At 44.2% G+C, this 18,354-nt stretch overlaps 1 protein-coding gene across 8 annotated transcripts in view; it reads left to right on the top strand.

Annotated features, from left to right (window-relative positions):
- DOCK7 (dedicator of cytokinesis 7) overlaps nt 1–18,354 on the top strand; it is a 137,910-nt gene that overhangs the window by 38,331 nt on the left and 81,225 nt on the right. For all 8 annotated transcript variants that reach the window (XM_063427858.1, XM_063427857.1, XM_063427854.1 and 5 more), the window contains exons 12-14: nt 3,582–3,724; nt 12,072–12,165; nt 12,498–12,660. In XM_063427858.1, the coding sequence (XP_063283928.1) occupies nt 3,582–3,724; nt 12,072–12,165; nt 12,498–12,660 (400 nt within the window). The remainder of the gene's footprint in view (nt 1–3,581; nt 3,725–12,071; nt 12,166–12,497; nt 12,661–18,354) is intronic.

Raw genomic sequence — 18,354 nt, 5'->3', positions numbered from 1 at the left:
CGTGATTTATCCAGTCATATATCATGCTATTAGAAAATTTGAATTAATTTAGATTAATTAAATGAAACCAGTATAATTACCAGTTGAGTAGATATTTTCATCAGATTAGTAGGTAGTCTCAGGAACTGAATGGATGTGTTATTGGTGTGTAAGAAATTCTGAGTGCCCTGGAGTGGATATCGGTCATGGATTTCTCTGCATTGCCCCCGACTGCTCACCTCTTTGCTTCCTTTGCATCCCCTCTCTTCCCTTTGTCTTAACTTTTTAAAGGGAAAATTCACTAGGTGATAGACCAATAGAAAACTGGAGGTGTGGTTACCTTCCAGATAGCAATTTAAGTATTTGGTCTATAGAGGGCAGTCTCGTCCCACTAAACATACCTATCCAGGAAAGAGTTAACTTTTCCTGCTGGTTATTTTGACGTCATTTAGCTTATCTTTATGGTTATCTATAACTTAAGTTTTCTGTCAGTTCAAAGAGTTTCTTTGGTCTTTCTTCAGACTGTGTCTGGCAATTCTGCTATAATTTCTAATATGACAGTTCGTAAACTAAGTATGACCCTTAAATTACAATGGGACGTTATACAATATCGAAAGTAAAATTAAATTATTTAATCTTCTCTGTCACAAATGTCTGGGTTTCGAATTAATTATATTCCATTAGCGTTTAGACAGTCTGTCCATCCCCTGTTCTCATTTCTTATCAATTTGGTTTGTATATACTAAGCATTCCTTTAGCTCTGGCAAAGTGGTTAGTTTTACAGAAGGGATAGAAATCTTGTGTCTTTTGCTAGCTTGAAAATAACAAAATGGAGTTTGCTCTGTTCAGAGTGACTGACAATATACATTTTAATTTCTATCATAGCACAAAATGTCTGCCGATATAAATACCCTGACAATAGCATCTGCTAGTTCCGATCATGTCTTGAATTGGGTGCAAAGATCTTGTACAGTGAATGAGTGGGATGAAGTACAAAGCTGTTAAATTAAATATTAAATGCTATGATTTTGTTTTTTGCCTTATGTTTTGCTTATTAATGTAGAATTGACACAATCACTGGCCTGGGTTGCCTAGGAATAGAGAGACCAGGCTCACTATAATACAACCAGGCACCCACGAAGCAGTGCTATGTAAGGCCCTAGTCCGGTTTCATAAAGGCACACAAAACCCGTCACCGAACAGCAAACACCCCCCCCCCCCCCGCTATCCTCTTGGTTAGGGGCACCACCTCCACCGAGAGGCCAGCCATGCACAAAGGTAGTCACCGCCCCCCAGGGTGGAGGGCAGCACACACACTATCGGCACCCAAGTGCAGAAAACCGCTTGATCTAACTCTAGACCTGTACATGTTCCCAAGCTTGCTCACACAATCGACTCTCAAACCCCTACGTTGCCCTAGGAACATGCACCTCTTGTACCACCCTACCTGGGCTTGAACAGACACCACCAGTGAACCATGCACCATAGTCGCCAGAATCCCCCTAGGGATCCACTCATGATATACTTAAACAAAAATGTGCATAATCACGATCACTGTATATACGTGACACGTACAATATCATACTGTTTATTTTGCTGAAGTGACAGATATGCATCTTTGAAATGCAATGCACAACAAAAATAAAGAATTGTAAAAAAAATAAAAATATTAAATCATAATAAATTAAATCATTGTTTTAATGAATGTAAAAATGTTAGTATGGGGAAGTAAACATTTTGTAAACAAGAGGAAATAGTTGAAAGAGCATAGCGTAAACTCCCATTTACATAGAAACATAGAATGGGATGGCAGATAAGAACCATTTGGCCCATCTAGTCTGCTCAATTTTCTAAATACTTTCCTTAGTCTCGTATATCTAGGATAGCCTTATGCCCTTTGTTAACTTCTACCACTTCAGCTGGAAGGCTATTCCATGCATCCACTACCCTCGCAGTAAAGTAATACTTCCAGATATTATTTTTTTTTTTTATTATTTTACATTTATTTATTTATTTTGCTGTGCAAGTTAGGCTTACACCGCCACAACAGCAGGAGTAGACGGTTTGGTAGAAAGCATGGTTTTACAGAGTCATGGCATGTAAAGCATTTGCACATTGTTTATGTAAATGAAAATAATAAAAGGTATAGAAACAAAATAGAAGGAGCATAATGCGGAGTGTGACTGTTATGCAGGCTAATATAAGACAAGCAATATGCACTATAGTTGGGCCACAGAGATTAGACAGTATAATAACATGAAAGCATAATTTTATGCAACAGAGTGATAGCCCACGGAGGTCCCCAAAGTGGTGGGGAAAACTTAAAAGCAGCATAAATAGCCCATATAGCTAGAAACACTATAAAGTGTGGAACCCTGGGACAGTGAATACCCCCATTAGCTCTATAAGGTGGAGGAGATGAGAGACCAAGAGCAGTATTCTGGCCAGTCCGTGTGCCCAGATCATCATATGCCCTCTATAGGCAGAGCATAGTCCCATTGCAGAGAGGAGCGATGCAGGCCCTCCAGCCCTGCAGAAAACAGGCTTGGGTGAGTAAGTGGTAATGTCTTGTGCTTCGGTGAGTCTTCAGGCACTCCTCCAGTTTCGGCTATGTGCCAGACGGATGCCTGTTTCCTCGGCGCTGTGTGCACACTTCGCTGCCATCTTAGGGTCTTGTGGTCTTCGGGGGGAGTCGGCAATCGTCTGTTGTTGGCCAGGTTGGTGAAGCCTGTGCTCCAGCTTGCGCCAGAAGTCGTTGTAATGCCTGTCCAACCTTGTCAGGATATCCAGTGTACAGCCGCCGGGGTCATCAGCACATGTTGCATCCGCCATCTTAGAGGGGTTGCCATGTGTTTCCTCCCCCCCCCCCCCGATATTATTTTTAAATCTTTGTCCCTCTAATTTAAGACTATGTCCTCTAGTTTTTCTTCTTTTAAATATAATCTCCTCCTTTACTGTGTTGATTCCCTTTATGTATTTAAATGTCTCGTCTTTCCTCCAAGCTATACATGTTAAGTTCCTTTAACCTTTCCTTGTAAGTTTTATCCTGCAATCCATGAACCAGTTTAGTAGCCCTTCTCTGAACTCTCTCTAAAGTATCAATATCCTTCTGAACATACGGTCTCCAGTACTGCGTACAATACTCCAAGTGAGGTCTCACCAGTGTTCTGTACAATGGCATGAGCACCTCCCTCTTTTACTGCTAATACCTCTCCCTATACAACCAAGCAATCTGCTAGCATTTCCTGCTGCTCTGTTACATTGTCTGCCTATCTTTGTCATCTGAAATAACTGCTCCTAAATCCCTTTCCTCAGATGTTGAGGTTAGGACTCTATCAAACATTTTATACTGTGCCCCGGAGTTTTTACGCCCAAGGTGCATTATTTTAGCCACAATAAATGTCAGATCCACTGGTGTTATCCTTGGCAGAAAATCTCAGACACGTCTATGTAAATTAGTAAAATGTATTTTGTAGAAGGGAAAAGTGGTGAAGAACAAATCGCTAAAACCCATGGTGTTAAGGAGGGTTACATTACTACAACTTATTTATGTTTAGTTATAAATTTTATGAACCGTTCTTTTTACCTGACCTATTGTTTAGAACGAAAGGGTTCGTGGTCAGAAAGGAGAAATTCCAGCATTGTCGGGAGGCGTTCATTAGAGCGCACCACAAGCGGCGATGAAGCTTGCAATCTAACCAGCTTTCGCCCCGCAACATTGACCGTGACCAACTTTTTTAAACAGGTATTTGTTTTACTTTGGATTTTTTTTTTGTTTTTTTTGCATTTTCACAATAAATATTTTCAGGTTAACCCATAAAGTAAAGTGGCTTAGTTAAATGTATGTCTGTATAATAATTGAAATGCTAACAAGTGGCGTGCAAACAAAATACTAAAAGCCAGCTTGCAACACTGCACGTACAGAGTTATGTTTGTGTGCCGGGAACTTGTTGCATCCCCAGCACATGCGAGTTAGGCAGCCCAGAACTCTGTTCTGAGCTACCTAATGTCAATTCTGTGCATGAAAAACATCTGTTGCGCACAGAACGCTGCCGACAGACTACAAATTCTTCCCCTCGCAGGGAGAGCTCTGCAAGCAAGGGGAAAATTGCTTCTACCTACCTCCCACCTGCTGTGAGCCCCCTCCCACCTCCCTCATTTAAATTTTTTTTTTTTTTATCTTTTTCTTTCAAAATCTCTTCCACCTCCCTCCACTTGCATGGACTGTGGGCCGGCAAAAGGGTTCAATCACAGGAACTAACAGTAATGCTAAATAAGACACATTTAATTAAATACATACATTTTCTTATAAGGGTTGGAGTAACCCCTTAAAATACGTGATAGTGGCCTAATTTAGGGATTTACCAGAAGGATCATGAAAGGTAAGCTGTAGGCACCACACACTTACTGTAATAGTTCTGGGGCAAAAAGATTGTCCCTGAGAAAAAGCAGTGTTTACATTGCAGCCTAAGGCCATTTGTAATTGCTGTCACTGACAACCACTAGATGGGTTTCCTGGTTGAGGTCCTACAATCATTGCAAGACCAACCTTTGGTGTCTCCACTGTCTACATAGATACGGTGAATGCTTTCCATAGAGAGATGCATTGAGTGAATGCATCTATATGAGGAGATTCTGATATGTGCAGTGTGGCAATATAGTAGTTTGTGAAACAAAAGATGGAGATTTTATTAAAGGACACGGAGGCTCATATTAGGCTTTATCTCTTTCTTTATTCCTCAGCAGCAAAGAAAGGATATTGATATTTTTTAATATAGCAATAACAAAAAACACAAATACCCCTAAGGGTTAACCATGTAACATTCCATATCTGTTAACCAATAGGATCAGTCCTTGTACTATGTCCCTTCATGTGACCTAATCTACTTTCTCTTTCTTTGCTGCTGCCTCAGCTAAGTACCACATAATTTTTAAGCTCTGAAAACTTGTTATATTTACTGTACTTTTAATGTTTAAATTTTGCCTTTTATTGTAGTTGTATATTACTTGTGTTTTCTGTGTTCGCTCCATCTGTCCTCCGTGCAGGGTACTTGCCTCTCCCTTGGGGCAAGCCATATCCTGCACTGCCTTTTCGGGTTGTTTATAACCCGTTTTCCTTCCATCACTATCCACCGGGTGGGGGACGCTCTCGGGACCCCGAGGCACCCCCCTCCCGCCCCCCCCCCTCACCTCCCCGGGTCGGAACGAATCTCCTAGCCGCCAGACAGTCGGCTATTACTCTGACCGCCATTCAGACCGTCCGCGCATGCGCAGTGCGCCCTCACGCATCGCGGCGGCCATCTTGGGGTTGGCAAATTTGCCGCTCTTTTCGCTCGCGCCATTCTGTCAGGGAGGGGCGCGAGCTGATTGGCTAGGGGTGTTGTCAGGCAGCTTACCGGTGCCCCCAGGAGTCATTCCTGAGGGAACACTCGGTAAGCTACCATATTATTTGTGCCGTTTAGCGAATTTGTGCCTCAATAGCCTGTGCCTTGCCATAGCTGCCTGTATACTTGTATACAGCGTTCAGCCAATTAATTTGGAATACATAAACCACTGCAGTGGTGTCAGTGTGCATCTGTCCGTTGGCGACAGTTCTGCTGTTAGTGAATTATTGTATAAAATTACTGTGACATATTCTGACCAGTATGCAGTCCCCTGCTGATAAACTGACTGTCACCCCCCCACTTCTACTAAGCCCAGCAAGCGTAATACAGCAGCCCAGTCTACAGACACTGCTGCCACTGGGGGATTTGGGGATGCATCCCAGGAGCACGTAAACTCAGAGGAGTTCCAGGCACTCCTGGATGCTACGATGAATAAGTCAGTGACACAGGCCATATATAATGCCATGGGGGTGATGTCGGACACCCTGTCCCACTCTATCTCCTCCGCTATAAGGGCATCCAGCCAACACCCGGGCTCTACACCCCCTATATCCTCTGATAGCAAGCCAGTGGTCCCTAGCGGCTGCAAGGCGACTTGCAAATCGCACCATCTACCAGGTGCTGCCTCCAAAAATAGTAAGACGGACAGGTTGCGCCCTGTTGAGACTGATGACGTGGTGCTCCCACGGAAAAGAGCCCCCCGCCGGGCAAAAACGGTGCGGAGTTGGAAGAGGGCAAAAGCCCTACCTGATTCGTCCGACTCTGATTCGGACTCAGAGGAGGTATCAGATGGGTCCGATAACATCGACCCAGTCTACTCAGATGACTCGTCCCCTGAACGCGGCGAAGCCGCGCCACAAGCGCTGGACGCTGAGCAAGAGACGGAGGAATCCGCTGTGTTAGACCCCCAAGGGGAACCCCTCTTTGACCCTGACACCTTGCACAATCCGCGCTCAGCGGACTGGTACCCCACAAACCATGTGGCTATTTACATAGCGACCAGGGTGAGGAAACCCCTCGACAAGGCCACAAGGAACAAACTGAGGGCGGAATGCCCACGCCAAACTGTCCCAGACATGGCCTGCGCGACCCCCGAGGTGGATCCCAAGATCGCTCAGTTCCTGGGTAAGTCAGGATGGAGGGACAAAAAGGGATTGGATTACTCCCTTAAGCATTGCCAGGACAAGACCCTGGACATACTCGGGCCTATAACTAAAATCTTCGACATGGTCGAAGCAGCCCTTACGGGGGGGGACCCCAATAGACTTAATGGCCATCCGAGGATGGATTCAGAGGGGCATATGCCTGATTGGAAATGCCAACACCGCGTTGGCCACAGAACGGCGTAAAGCCATATTAATGAAGATCGAGCCAAAGCTAGTACACCTGGCAATCTCCGAGCCTGGCACACAGGCAAAAGGTCTCTTATTCGGTGACGATTTTGTTAAAACCCTGGGCAATTACATCAGCACGTTTACGGCACTGGATAAGGCACAACATAATATGAAGCGAGTGTTCTCGCAAAAGGTTTTTGGTGGGGCCGGCAGACAGCGGGGCCGTCTGTCCGGCCGCCCCTCCCGGACTCCGTTCCGGGGCTATCGAGGCTCCGCCACAACACGTTTCCACCCGCCCGAACCAAGGACACAATCACCGTTCTTTCCGACCAGGGGCAGGTCATGGCACCCACGTGGAACCAGGGGATCCTCCTATGGCCGCCGGCCTTATGGTGAGTCACTTCTCTTTACACTAGTTACCAAAAAGAACGCGCTAAAATAATCTGTAAATATAAAGAAACAAATAATGGTGCAGACCATCTGGTAATAATAATATGGGGAAAAGGTGTTATATGTAATAAACTCACATGTCCCAGAGCCCTATCACCCCTGGCTCTGGGTTTGAAATGCTCCTTGGGAGAGGGGATATTCCCACACTGCAGGGTAGTCAGGAGGATATGTCCACTGATGATTCCGTTGTGCTGTATATAAAAGGAAAGAAGGGCAGGACCTCCAATTGAATAGTATCACAATTCGTTTTATTGTATAAAAAAGGTTAAAAACCCTTACTTTGGATGTGGTGGGTATAAACTCGCAGAGTCACCCACATAAAAGCATAAAACACATGTACTCGAAAAAAACGCTTCCTGGTTATGGTCCGGTCACGTGATCGCTTCCGGGTCCGCCCTCCAATGACGTCCGTGTGACGCGTTTCGCCCGCCTCCACAGGCTTCTTCCGACAACGTCATGGGGTTTCAGTCTTCCTTTTAAGTCCATAGTGCCGCCCTTCTCTCGCCTCATTGGTCGGGGGGCGTGGTTTCACACGATCTTTTTCAATCATTCAATTGCACACTGATAAGCTTCATAGAATTCTATGAAGCTTATCAGTGTGCAATTGAATGATTGAAAAAGATCGTGTGAAACCACGCCCCCCGACCAATGAGGCGAGAGAAGGGCGGCACTATGGACTTAAAAGGAAGACTGAAACCCCATGACGTTGTCGGAAGAAGCCTGTGGAGGCGGGCGAAACGCGTCACACGGACGTCATTGGAGGGCGGACCCGGAAGCGATCACGTGACCGGACCATAACCAGGAAGCGTTTTTTTCGAGTACATGTGTTTTATGCTTTTATGTGGGTGACTCTGCGAGTTTATACCCACCACATCCAAAGTAAGGGTTTTTAACCTTTTTTATACAATAAAACGAATTGTGATACTATTCAATTGGAGGTCCTGCCCTTCTTTCCTTTTATATACAGCACAACGGAATCATCAGTGGACATATCCTCCTGACTACCCTGCAGTGTGGGAATATCCCCTCTCCCAAGGAGCATTTCAAACCCAGAGCCAGGGGTGATAGGGCTCTGGGACATGTGAGTTTATTACATATAACACCTTTTCCCCATATTATTATTACCAGATGGTCTGCACCATTATTTGTTTCTTTATATTTACAGATTATTTTAGCGCGTTCTTTTTGGTAACTATTGTTTTGCTTTTCACAATCTCTTGTGCATTGTATTTGTGAACGCTGCCATATTATCTGCATGGGATTTTAGCGCTCACACATTGGTTATTGCACTTCTCTTTACACACCCATTCCTTATCACAGGTGGGGGGCAGATTGTTTCATTTTCAAGAGGCCTGGCACAACCTAACCTCAGATGCCTGGGTCCTAGAGACCATTCTTGGCTATCACATCGAATTCACACAACAACCAATCCAACTCTCATTGCCACATCGGATTGTTTTTTCCCCACGAGACAAACATCTGGTGTCAAAAGAGATTCGCACACTAGAGGACAAAGGTGCGATATACAAAGTCTCACTTACCGCCCCCGGGTTCCTAAGCAACATCTTCCTAGTACCCAAGAAAGGTGGGGGCACCAGACCAGTAATAAACCTACGGCCTCTCAACGCCTTTGTCACATACCATCACTTCAAGATGGAAGGGATACACTGCCTACGGGACTTGCTAAGATTGGGAGACTGGATGGTAAAATTGGACCTCCAAGATGCATACCTCACGATACCGATTGCCGAGGAATGTCACCACCTACTTCAATTCCGATGGGAACAGACTGTGGCGTTTCCGCTGCCTCCCTTTCGGCCTGTCTTCAGCCCCGTGGTGCTTCACCAAGCTGCTGAAGCCGGTGGTCGCTCTCCTTCGCAGCAGAGGTGTACGACTCATCATATACCTCGACGACATGCTGATCATGGCCCAGGACACCCAACTCCTGACCCAACATCTATCCTGGGCGTTAACCCTTTTGCAAAATCTGGGTTTCCTAATCAATTGGGACAAATCGATCCTGCAACCCTCCCACTCGATCGAGTTCCTGGGCTTCGATATAGACGCAATTCAAGGAACACTCAGTCTACCTACCAAGAAGGTAAAACTTATCAAGAAGGAAATCCGGAGGACGTTGACACGACCGGTCTTAACCCTCCGACAACTAGCCAGGATAATTGGACTGTTAGCCGCCTCTATACAAGCGATCTTCCCAGGACCACTACATTACAGATCCCTGCAACAACTCAAAACCACCCACCTACACTTGGGTCAATCCTATTCCGATTCTATACCTCTAGACTGCGCGGCAAAAGAGGAACTGGCATGGTGGCTTCAACACATGGAAGCATGGAATGGCAGGGCAATCTTAGGAACAACTCCGGATCTCGTCATAGAATCCGACGCGAGCAGACTGGGATGGGGAGCTCGTTGTGGTCCTACCTCTACAGGTGGAAAATGGTCTTCAGAAGAAAAAGAACTCCACATCAACGGCTTGGAACTTCTAGCCGGGTCATTTGCCCTCCGGAGTCTCCTCGGACACACGACTGATTGCTCCATACTTCTGCGCATGGACAATATATCAGCCGTTCGCTACATCAACCACCTGGGTGGCACGAGATCCGCAACACTCACAAATCTAGCGAAAGAATTTTGGTATTTCTGCCTGAGTCGCAACATATCAGTACAGGCGGAATACCTCCCAGGTCTCTCAAACACCGTAGCGGATTGGAATTCCAGACACCTAAGAGACAACAGCGCCTGGAGACTGAATCGCACAACATTCCAGAGGCTTCACCAGCTCTGGGGACCTATGCACATCGATCTTTTTGCCTCCCGGCTAAATGCTCAACTTCCCTCATTCTTCAGCTGGAGACCGGACCCAGACGCCACGGCAGTGGATGCCTTCCTACAAAATTGGCCGAACAACAGGCTATACGCCTTTCCTCCTTTCTCACTCATAGCGCGAACTCTCCTACACCTACAGCGCTCCCGAACATCGTTGGTATTGATAACGCCATTTTGGACGGCACAGACATGGTTCCCTTCACTCATGGAAATGTCGATCGACCTTCCCCGATTGATCCCTGGAGGCACGGAATTATTGTCAGACCCCGATGGGAACTCTCACCCACTTCTAGTGCAAGGCCATCTCAGACTCATAACATGGCTCCTCTCAGGGGACCCTGGTCCGTGCCGACCGTTTCACAAGCAACTTTGGACTTATTGGCAGGAGCTTGGGCCCCAGGGACAAGACGAGCATATACTCATGCCTGGAACACATGGTATAGTTGGTGCGTGGAACAACACGTGGATCCCATATGTGCTCCTGTAAATCAGGTGCTGGGCTTCCTGACTACCCTTTACGAACAAGGTTTGGCATACCGCACCATAAACGTGTACAGGTCAGCGATTTCAGCTGGACACAACGGTTGGGAAGGCTCCCCGGCCGGGAAACATTTATTAATTTGTCGCCTCTTACGAGGCATGAAATTTGCACGGCCACCACAACCTCGCTACACGGCATTATGGGATGTGAATATGGTACTTCGTCTGTTACAAGACTGGCCTCCAAACTCAGACCTCACACTCAAACAAGTGTCCGCAAAATTAGCGATGCTCCTGTGCTTAATTTCCTGCAAGAGAGTATCAGACGTGCGGGCCCTGGATATCGATGCACGATCCTTCACCCCACATGGTGTTCTGTTTACGATTACCAGACGTACGAAGTCGAAAATCACTTCAGTCTTCTACCCCTCTTTTCCTCACAACACTAACCTCTGCCCGGTGGCATGTCTGCGGGAATACGAACTGCGGACCCAGTCATTCCGGAACCCAACAACACCGGACCTGTTCTTGGCAGTGAGGAAACCTCATCATCCAGTATCCACAGGAACTCTGGCACGATGGGTGAAAGGGATAATGTCAGCTGCTCACATCGACACATCAGTTTATGGAGCACACTCTACTAGAGGTGCTATGGCTTCAAAAGCATTCTCCATCGGATGTAGACTGGAAGACCTCCTCCGCACAGCTGATTGGTCCAGAGAATCGACGTTCAAGGAATTTTACTTTCGTCCAACAGAACATATCTCGTCTATGGTCATTTCACAGCTTTAAACTAGCCTAATATGAGCCTCCGTGTCCTTTAATAAAATTACCAGATTTTACTAATTACATGACGTAAAGTCATGATTTTATTAAGGACACGGAGGCGAGTATTAGCCCGCCCAATGAAAGGTAAGCAATACATGTAATTTCCCACCCAATTGCTCATAAACAGGTTGGAGTGGTTGACTGTTCAGATTCAAAGTTATATATAAGAATAATTGATGTAAATTGACAATCTAATGGAATGTTTCAGATATGAATGTTGTTTTTTAAAAATGGATATCGCTTATATGCATGACAACGATATTCGAACATATTTTACCATATCTCTCTCTGTCTCCTACAGCTTAACACTGTGAGGAAACAACCAGGATCATCCGCTATCTCCTAGTTTTATCGGAAGACTCATCGGAACCCTCTACCGGAGATTATCCAAGTTTGAGAAAAGTTTTACTGTTGATGAGTTCAGCTTCGGCACCAGTCAGAAAGAGGAAGTAGATTAGGTCACATGAAGGGACATAGTACAAGGACTGATCCTATTGGTTAACAGATATGGAATGTTACATGGTTAACCCTTAGGGGTATTTGTGTTTTTTGTTATTGCTATATTAAAAAATATCAATATCCTTTCTTTGCTGCTGAGGAATAAAGAAAGAGATAAAGCCTAATACTCGCCTCCGTGTCCTTAATAAAATCATGACTTTACGTCATGTAATTAGTAAAATCTGGTAATTATATCACGCATAATGTTTACTTTATATTTTGTTTCAAATTGTATACAAGAATATGAAATGTCACTGACCTTTTTTCACAGGAAGGCGATCGCTTAAGTGATGAAGATCTCTTTAAGTTCCTGGCAGATATGAGGAGACCATCTTCTGTTTTAAGGAGACTGCGCCCCATAACTGGTAAATTCTGAAAATATATTTCAAATAGGTGTAAGGAGATATACGTTTGTAATGTTCAACAAGTCCTTTATCCTTCTATAATAATATGGTGCAATTAGTTTTTAGAGCCATTTCCACAGTTTTTGCCAAATTGTTTGTGAGAAATTTGGTAAAATGCATTGCTCTTTCAGGACCCAAAGTCAGGTTCTTCTGCTGTTAAAGCCAATGTGAAGCTCTGCCAGCCTATCATTCCTGTGCAAATGTGTGTAAATAATGAGACTGTGACTTTTATAGTATCAACACAGCAATGAGTTTGTATTACTTCAGCATGACCTACTTTGTTTTTCCCCCAGCCCAGCTAAAGATTGATATTTCACCTGCACCAGAAAATCCCAGCTATTGTCTCACTCCAGAATTGTTACAAGTAAAGCTGTACCCTGACAGCAGAGTGAGACCCACCAGGGAGATCTTGGAGTTTCCCGCCAGAGATGTCTACATACCGAACACCATCTACAGGTATTTGAACGCTAATGGAATACAGTTTGGTCTATGGTGCAGAATACTTGTTTGAAGATTTTGTATTTGATAAAGCAGTTTCTAGTTATAGTGTCTGTCTTGTACAGATAGATGTCGTTATATTTTCACGTTATGTATTTTATAGCAAGGTGGCCAGATCTGCATGAATGGCTGTCTACATGGGGGGGGGGAGCGGCATGTGCTTTAGACCCATGCTGTGCAGTAATCCCATCTTCTTGTGCTCATAATCTTTTGATCACATTTAAGTAATTTTTCTCCAAAATGCAGTGCATTTGTAAGCATTTTAATTTTCACAGCCATTCTGTTTTCTGCGCCGTTGCTTGGTTTTTGTTTAGCAGAACTATGTTCAAGCACATTGAGAATGTACAACAATTTTAACAAACTAAAACATTTGCAATAGGTGAGCAGGGGACTTGGCCATAGGTGCCTTGGGACCCCTATTTTTAATTTATTTTTTAAAAGTCCTTAACCAAGGATGGCAGCTGCATCCTACTAACACCACAACCAGTTTATTATAGTGTAGTGCTTATGGTGCCGTGTCTGTTCCTTTATAGGATTTATTTTTAATCCCCATAAGTTTGCGCACTAGTTTTTCATAACTGAAATACCCACCACCAGCTGGCAGTCTGTGCTTTCAATCAGAATATGTAATTTGCATTTTTTTTATATTTATTTATTTATCTTTAAATATGTCTATTTCCCTCTTGGCTCCTTTTATTATAAACGAATTCTCCATTAACTTGAGATGAGCTGCATTTTTTTCGTTCCTTTTCTACAATTATAATTTTCTGTGCATCGCGCATTCAAAATATTGCACTTTAATTTCTGCTCTGTTGTCTTCACGGTTACTGCAAGAGATACAGATCATTCTCCTTTAAACAACCTCTAATTTAGAGAATCGCTGTAGACTAATGTACTAAACACCAGAGAGGAGTTGACATTTTCTTTGAAGGTTAGAAGAAATGTAACCGTGTAATCAATGTGACAAGCTAATTACTGTCACACGTAATGTAGCCACCCCATGGGAGCTCCCGCTAGTTTAATGTTCTCTTAACGACCAAACGTATTTACGCTCGCTGTTATGTCTTCAAAGTATCTGTTTTCGTCTGGTAACAAAGACTTTTTAAGGAGATTTTTAATTACTGGTAACACTTATTATCTAGTAAATAAAGGTAACAGATATACGTTCAATAAGCAGACGGCAAAGAATTTGTAAATATTACTTGATTGCAGGTAAAACGGTAAAATAATGTCGTACATTAAGATAAAACTCTGAAAGGTAATGTTATTCCGCTCTGGTCTCTTTTGAGTTATATTATTGTTTACTAAACATTCTCTGCACTGCTGTTTTCCCTTAGTTCTAATTTGGTGATTTTGGGTTTTTGCACCATTTAGGAATTTTTATTTTACAGAAATAATTCTGGACGTGACATGATAATATTTTTGAAGCAGAACTTTTCACTTTTAATTTGTGAAGTGAATGCCCACATTTGCTCAGTGCGGTATTTGTTAGTTATTATTTTATTTTTTTTGTATTATTTATATAGCGCCATCTGATTCTATAGTGCTGTACAATGGGTGGACTAACAGACACGTAATTGTAACCAGACAAATGGACACAGAGGGGTTGAGGGCCCTGCTCAATAAGCTTACATGCTAGAGGGAGTGGGGTATAATGACACAGAGGGTATAAGTAGGGGGTAATGAAATGCATGAAGTGTATACTGCAATACTGGGCTACCTCTAATCCCTGTAGTGTGTTCATTACAAGGGATACTTTCTGACAGGGTGGCCACAAAGTGGTCCCCCCTTCTTCCCAGCTATTGCAGAGCTCCAACATTCTGATACCTACACGAAGATGTCAAAGCTTCATGAGAGTTGCAGTTCTACAAAAGCTTGTGGGTCTAATCTTTACCCACCTTGTTTTAGGGGCATTCATTGCTTGCCCATTACATAGGGAGAGACCGGTTTTATTGTAATCTGTGTAATTTGGTGAGTGAAGGGGCAGGGTACAGGCCTTCCTTGGTCTGGTGACTGTAACTCTTTATTGTAAACATAGGCATTTGAAAAGCGTTGGATTTCCCAAGTGCCTGTATAGGACCACGATGTGTAGGTAATCTGTTAGTAGGGCAGCCCCCCTGTAATTAGAGTAATGGGGAAAGTTGATCATACTTTCATTAGTGTTGAGAGAATTCACCCAAAGTACTTGATTTTAACTTTTTATCAAATATCAGCTTTAGGAGGTTCAAAATCTATATATATATTTTTTATTTTTATTTTGCAGTGCTGAGATGTATACAGCCACCAGTCTTGTCCCAACAACAAGAACAGGCTATGCGAGTCAAAATAGATTTTGTTCAGACTTCTATTTAGTAGAGGATAGTGGCTGGACTACCATGGTCACAGTGTGTGTGTCTGTCAATAAGTGAATGAGTGAGTGTCTGTCAGTCAGTGTGTGTTAAATCAGAGCGAGTATGTGTCTGTCAGTGACTGTTTGTCTGTCTGTCAGGGCCCTGCGATTACTAGTTACGCCTCTATGTGTATGTATATGTATGTGCCTTGTGAATCCCTGCATAGGACTAAACCCCCTTAGCCAGATCATCAAGAAGAGTGGATACAGATACAGGTTCAAGAGTGGAGCTACCATCAGCCACCTACTCTACATGGACGACATCAAGCTGTATGCCAAGAACAAGCAAGACATTGACTCACTGATCCACCCAACTAGGATATACAGCAAGGACATCGGAATGTTGTTCGGACTAGAGAAGTGCGGGCGGATGATAGCAAAAAGAGGGAAGATGGTCAGGACAGAAGGAGTTGAAGTTCCAGAAGGCTAAATAGAAGATGTAGAGAACAGCTACAAGTACCTGGGGGTACCACAAATCGCATGGCATCCATGAGGAAGAGGCAAGGAGGATAGCAACATCCAAGTACCTCCAAAGAGTCAGACAGGTCCTGAAGTCCCAGCTCAATGGCAAGAACAGAATCCAAGCCATCAACACATATGCCCTACCGGCCATCAGGTACCCAGCTGGAATAATAACCTGGCCAAGAGAAGAACTGGTCACCATATATGTCAAGTTTAGGAAACTACTCACTATGAATAGAGGATTCCACCTGAAATCCCAGAGACTGTAAACCTGCCGTAAGGGAGGAGGTCGGGGCCTGATGAGTGTCAAGGCTACAGTCCTGGATGAAACACAGAGCATCCACAAGTACATCACGAAGATGAACTGCTAAGAGAATGACTGAGGCTGCAACAGATAGAGGAGGTTCCTTGGCAAGACAAACCTCTCCATGGGGTGTACCACCAGCAGATAGTGGATGTGGCTCACATGACATAATCCTACCAGTGGTTGAAAAAGACAGGGCTGCAAGACAGCACTGAGTCTCTAATCCTAGCAACACAGGAACAGGCACTCAGCACCAGGTCATTAGAAGCTGGAGTCTATCACACCAGGAAAGACCCAAGGAGCAGACTGTGCAAAGAGGCCTCTGAGACAGTCGAGCACCTAGTAGTCGGATATTTTAGCAGGACCAGCATACATGGAGAGACACAACCAAGTTTCTGGGATTGTGTACCGAAACATCTGTACAGAATATGGATTGGACCTTCCTAAGTCCAGATGGGAGATACCACAAAGGTTAGTTGAGAATGACAGGACTAAGATCCTGTGGGACTTTAATATCTAGACAGACAAGCAAGTGCTGGCCAACAACCCTGACAATGTGGTGGTAGACAAGGAACGGAAGACTGCAGTCGTGGTGGATGTGTGAATACCCAGTGACAATAACATCAGGGAGAAGGAACATGAGAAGGTGGAGAAATACCAAGAACTAGAAAGGATGTGGAAAGTGAAGACAGTAGTAGTCCCAGTTGTGATAGGAGCTCTCGGGGCTGTGACTCCCAAGTTGGGGGTGTGGCTTCAACAGATTCCAGGTGGGACATCTAAGATCGCTGTCCGAAAGAGTGCAGTTTTAGGAACAGCTAAGATACTGCACAGAACCCTCAAACTCCCAGGCCTCTGGTAGAGGAACCCGAGAATGAGGAATACACATACCACCCAGGAGGGGTGAGGAAATCCGTTTTATATATATATATATATATATATATATATATATATATATATATATATATATCCAGCAATGAAGTGGAGCACTCAAAAGGACTTCTTTATAGTGAATTTTATTTAGTAAAAGTCGTTTACATCAACATGTAAGTTCTGTGATTCGACGTTTCGACCCCTCAGGGTCTTTTTCAAGAACAGTTTACAAGTGAACTGAGTATGTATTATATACAAATAAACAGCGTGCACTCACCAATCTCGTGTGTGTAGCCGCCCATTCAAACCCGGAAGTGTCACGAAAACAAACCCACGTGATTTCCTATGCGTGCGTCAGTGCGTGTGACGTAATTGTGACGTCGTTGCTAGGTAATCTTTTGTAAACAATCTATTCAATAGTGTGTAAACACAACCAGCCTTAACAACTGTTTTTTTGCAAATGGGAATGATCGATAAAGGCACAATCTCTAAAGGGAGATAAGTGAGAGGATCTCGTATGATCCATGCATGGCAATATAAAACATGTGACCGAAGTGCCGAAAGTTCCCACACAGTGCTAAAAATGCAAGAAACATACCAAGTGTGTAGTGCCAAATAAAGATTAAGAACATAAGGCAACATCGATCTCAGATGTTGCAATTAAAAACAAAGGAGGAGAAAACTTAATGAGAATCTGAGCTAGAAATATATATAATATTAATACTCTATAGCGGTAAGTAATCGATATTAACTATTTCATCAAAGTTATAGATAGACAGTTACGTAATTCAATACTAATTTTTTGGTTACATATATATATATACATATTCAATACTAATTTTTTGGTTATATATATATATATATACCGTATATACTCGAGTATAAGCCGAGTTTTTCAGCCCATTTTTTGGGCTGAAAAACCCCAACTCGGCTTATACTCGAGTCAAGGTCTGTATTATGGCAATTTACATTGCCATAATACAGACTGGGGCTGGCAGAGCTGTAACTTACCTGTTCTGCAGCTCCTGTCAGCTCTCTCCTCCTCCGCGCTGTCCGTTCAGCACCTCGGTCAGCTCCCAGTGTAAATCTCGCGAGAGCCGCGGCTCTCGCGAGACTTACAGTGTGAGCTGATAGAAGGAGCTGCACGGACGGCGCAGAGGAGGAGAGAGCTGACAGGAGCTGCAGAACAGGTAAGTTACAGCTCTGCCAGCCCCCCTCCCCCCCACTGAACTGCCACTGGACCACCAGGGAAGGAGAGCCCCCCTCCCTGCCATGTATCAAGCAGGGAGGGGGGACCAAAAATAAATAAAAATATAAATAAAATAAGAAATAATAATAAAAAATAATAATTAATAATAATAAAAAAGGGGGTATAAGGACCACTGTGGGAGGGGGGGGGTATAAGGACCACTATGGGAGGGAGGGGGTGGGATAAGGACCGCTATGGGAGGGAGGGGGGGATAAGGACCACTATGGGAGGGAGGGGGGATAAGGACCGCTATGGGAGGGGGGGGGGGGGGATAAGGACCACTATGGGAGGGAGGGGGGGGGGGATAAGGACCACTATGGAAGGGAGGGGGGATAAGGACCACTATCGGAGGGAGGGGGGTGGGATAAGGACCACTAT

The sequence above is a fragment of the Pelobates fuscus genome, chromosome 7 (genome assembly GCF_036172605.1).
Source record: "Pelobates fuscus isolate aPelFus1 chromosome 7, aPelFus1.pri, whole genome shotgun sequence".
NCBI lineage: Eukaryota > Metazoa > Chordata > Amphibia > Anura > Pelobatidae > Pelobates > Pelobates fuscus.
The sequence above is the reverse complement of the archived record's forward strand: the minus strand, read 5'-3'. Positions and strand labels throughout refer to the sequence as shown.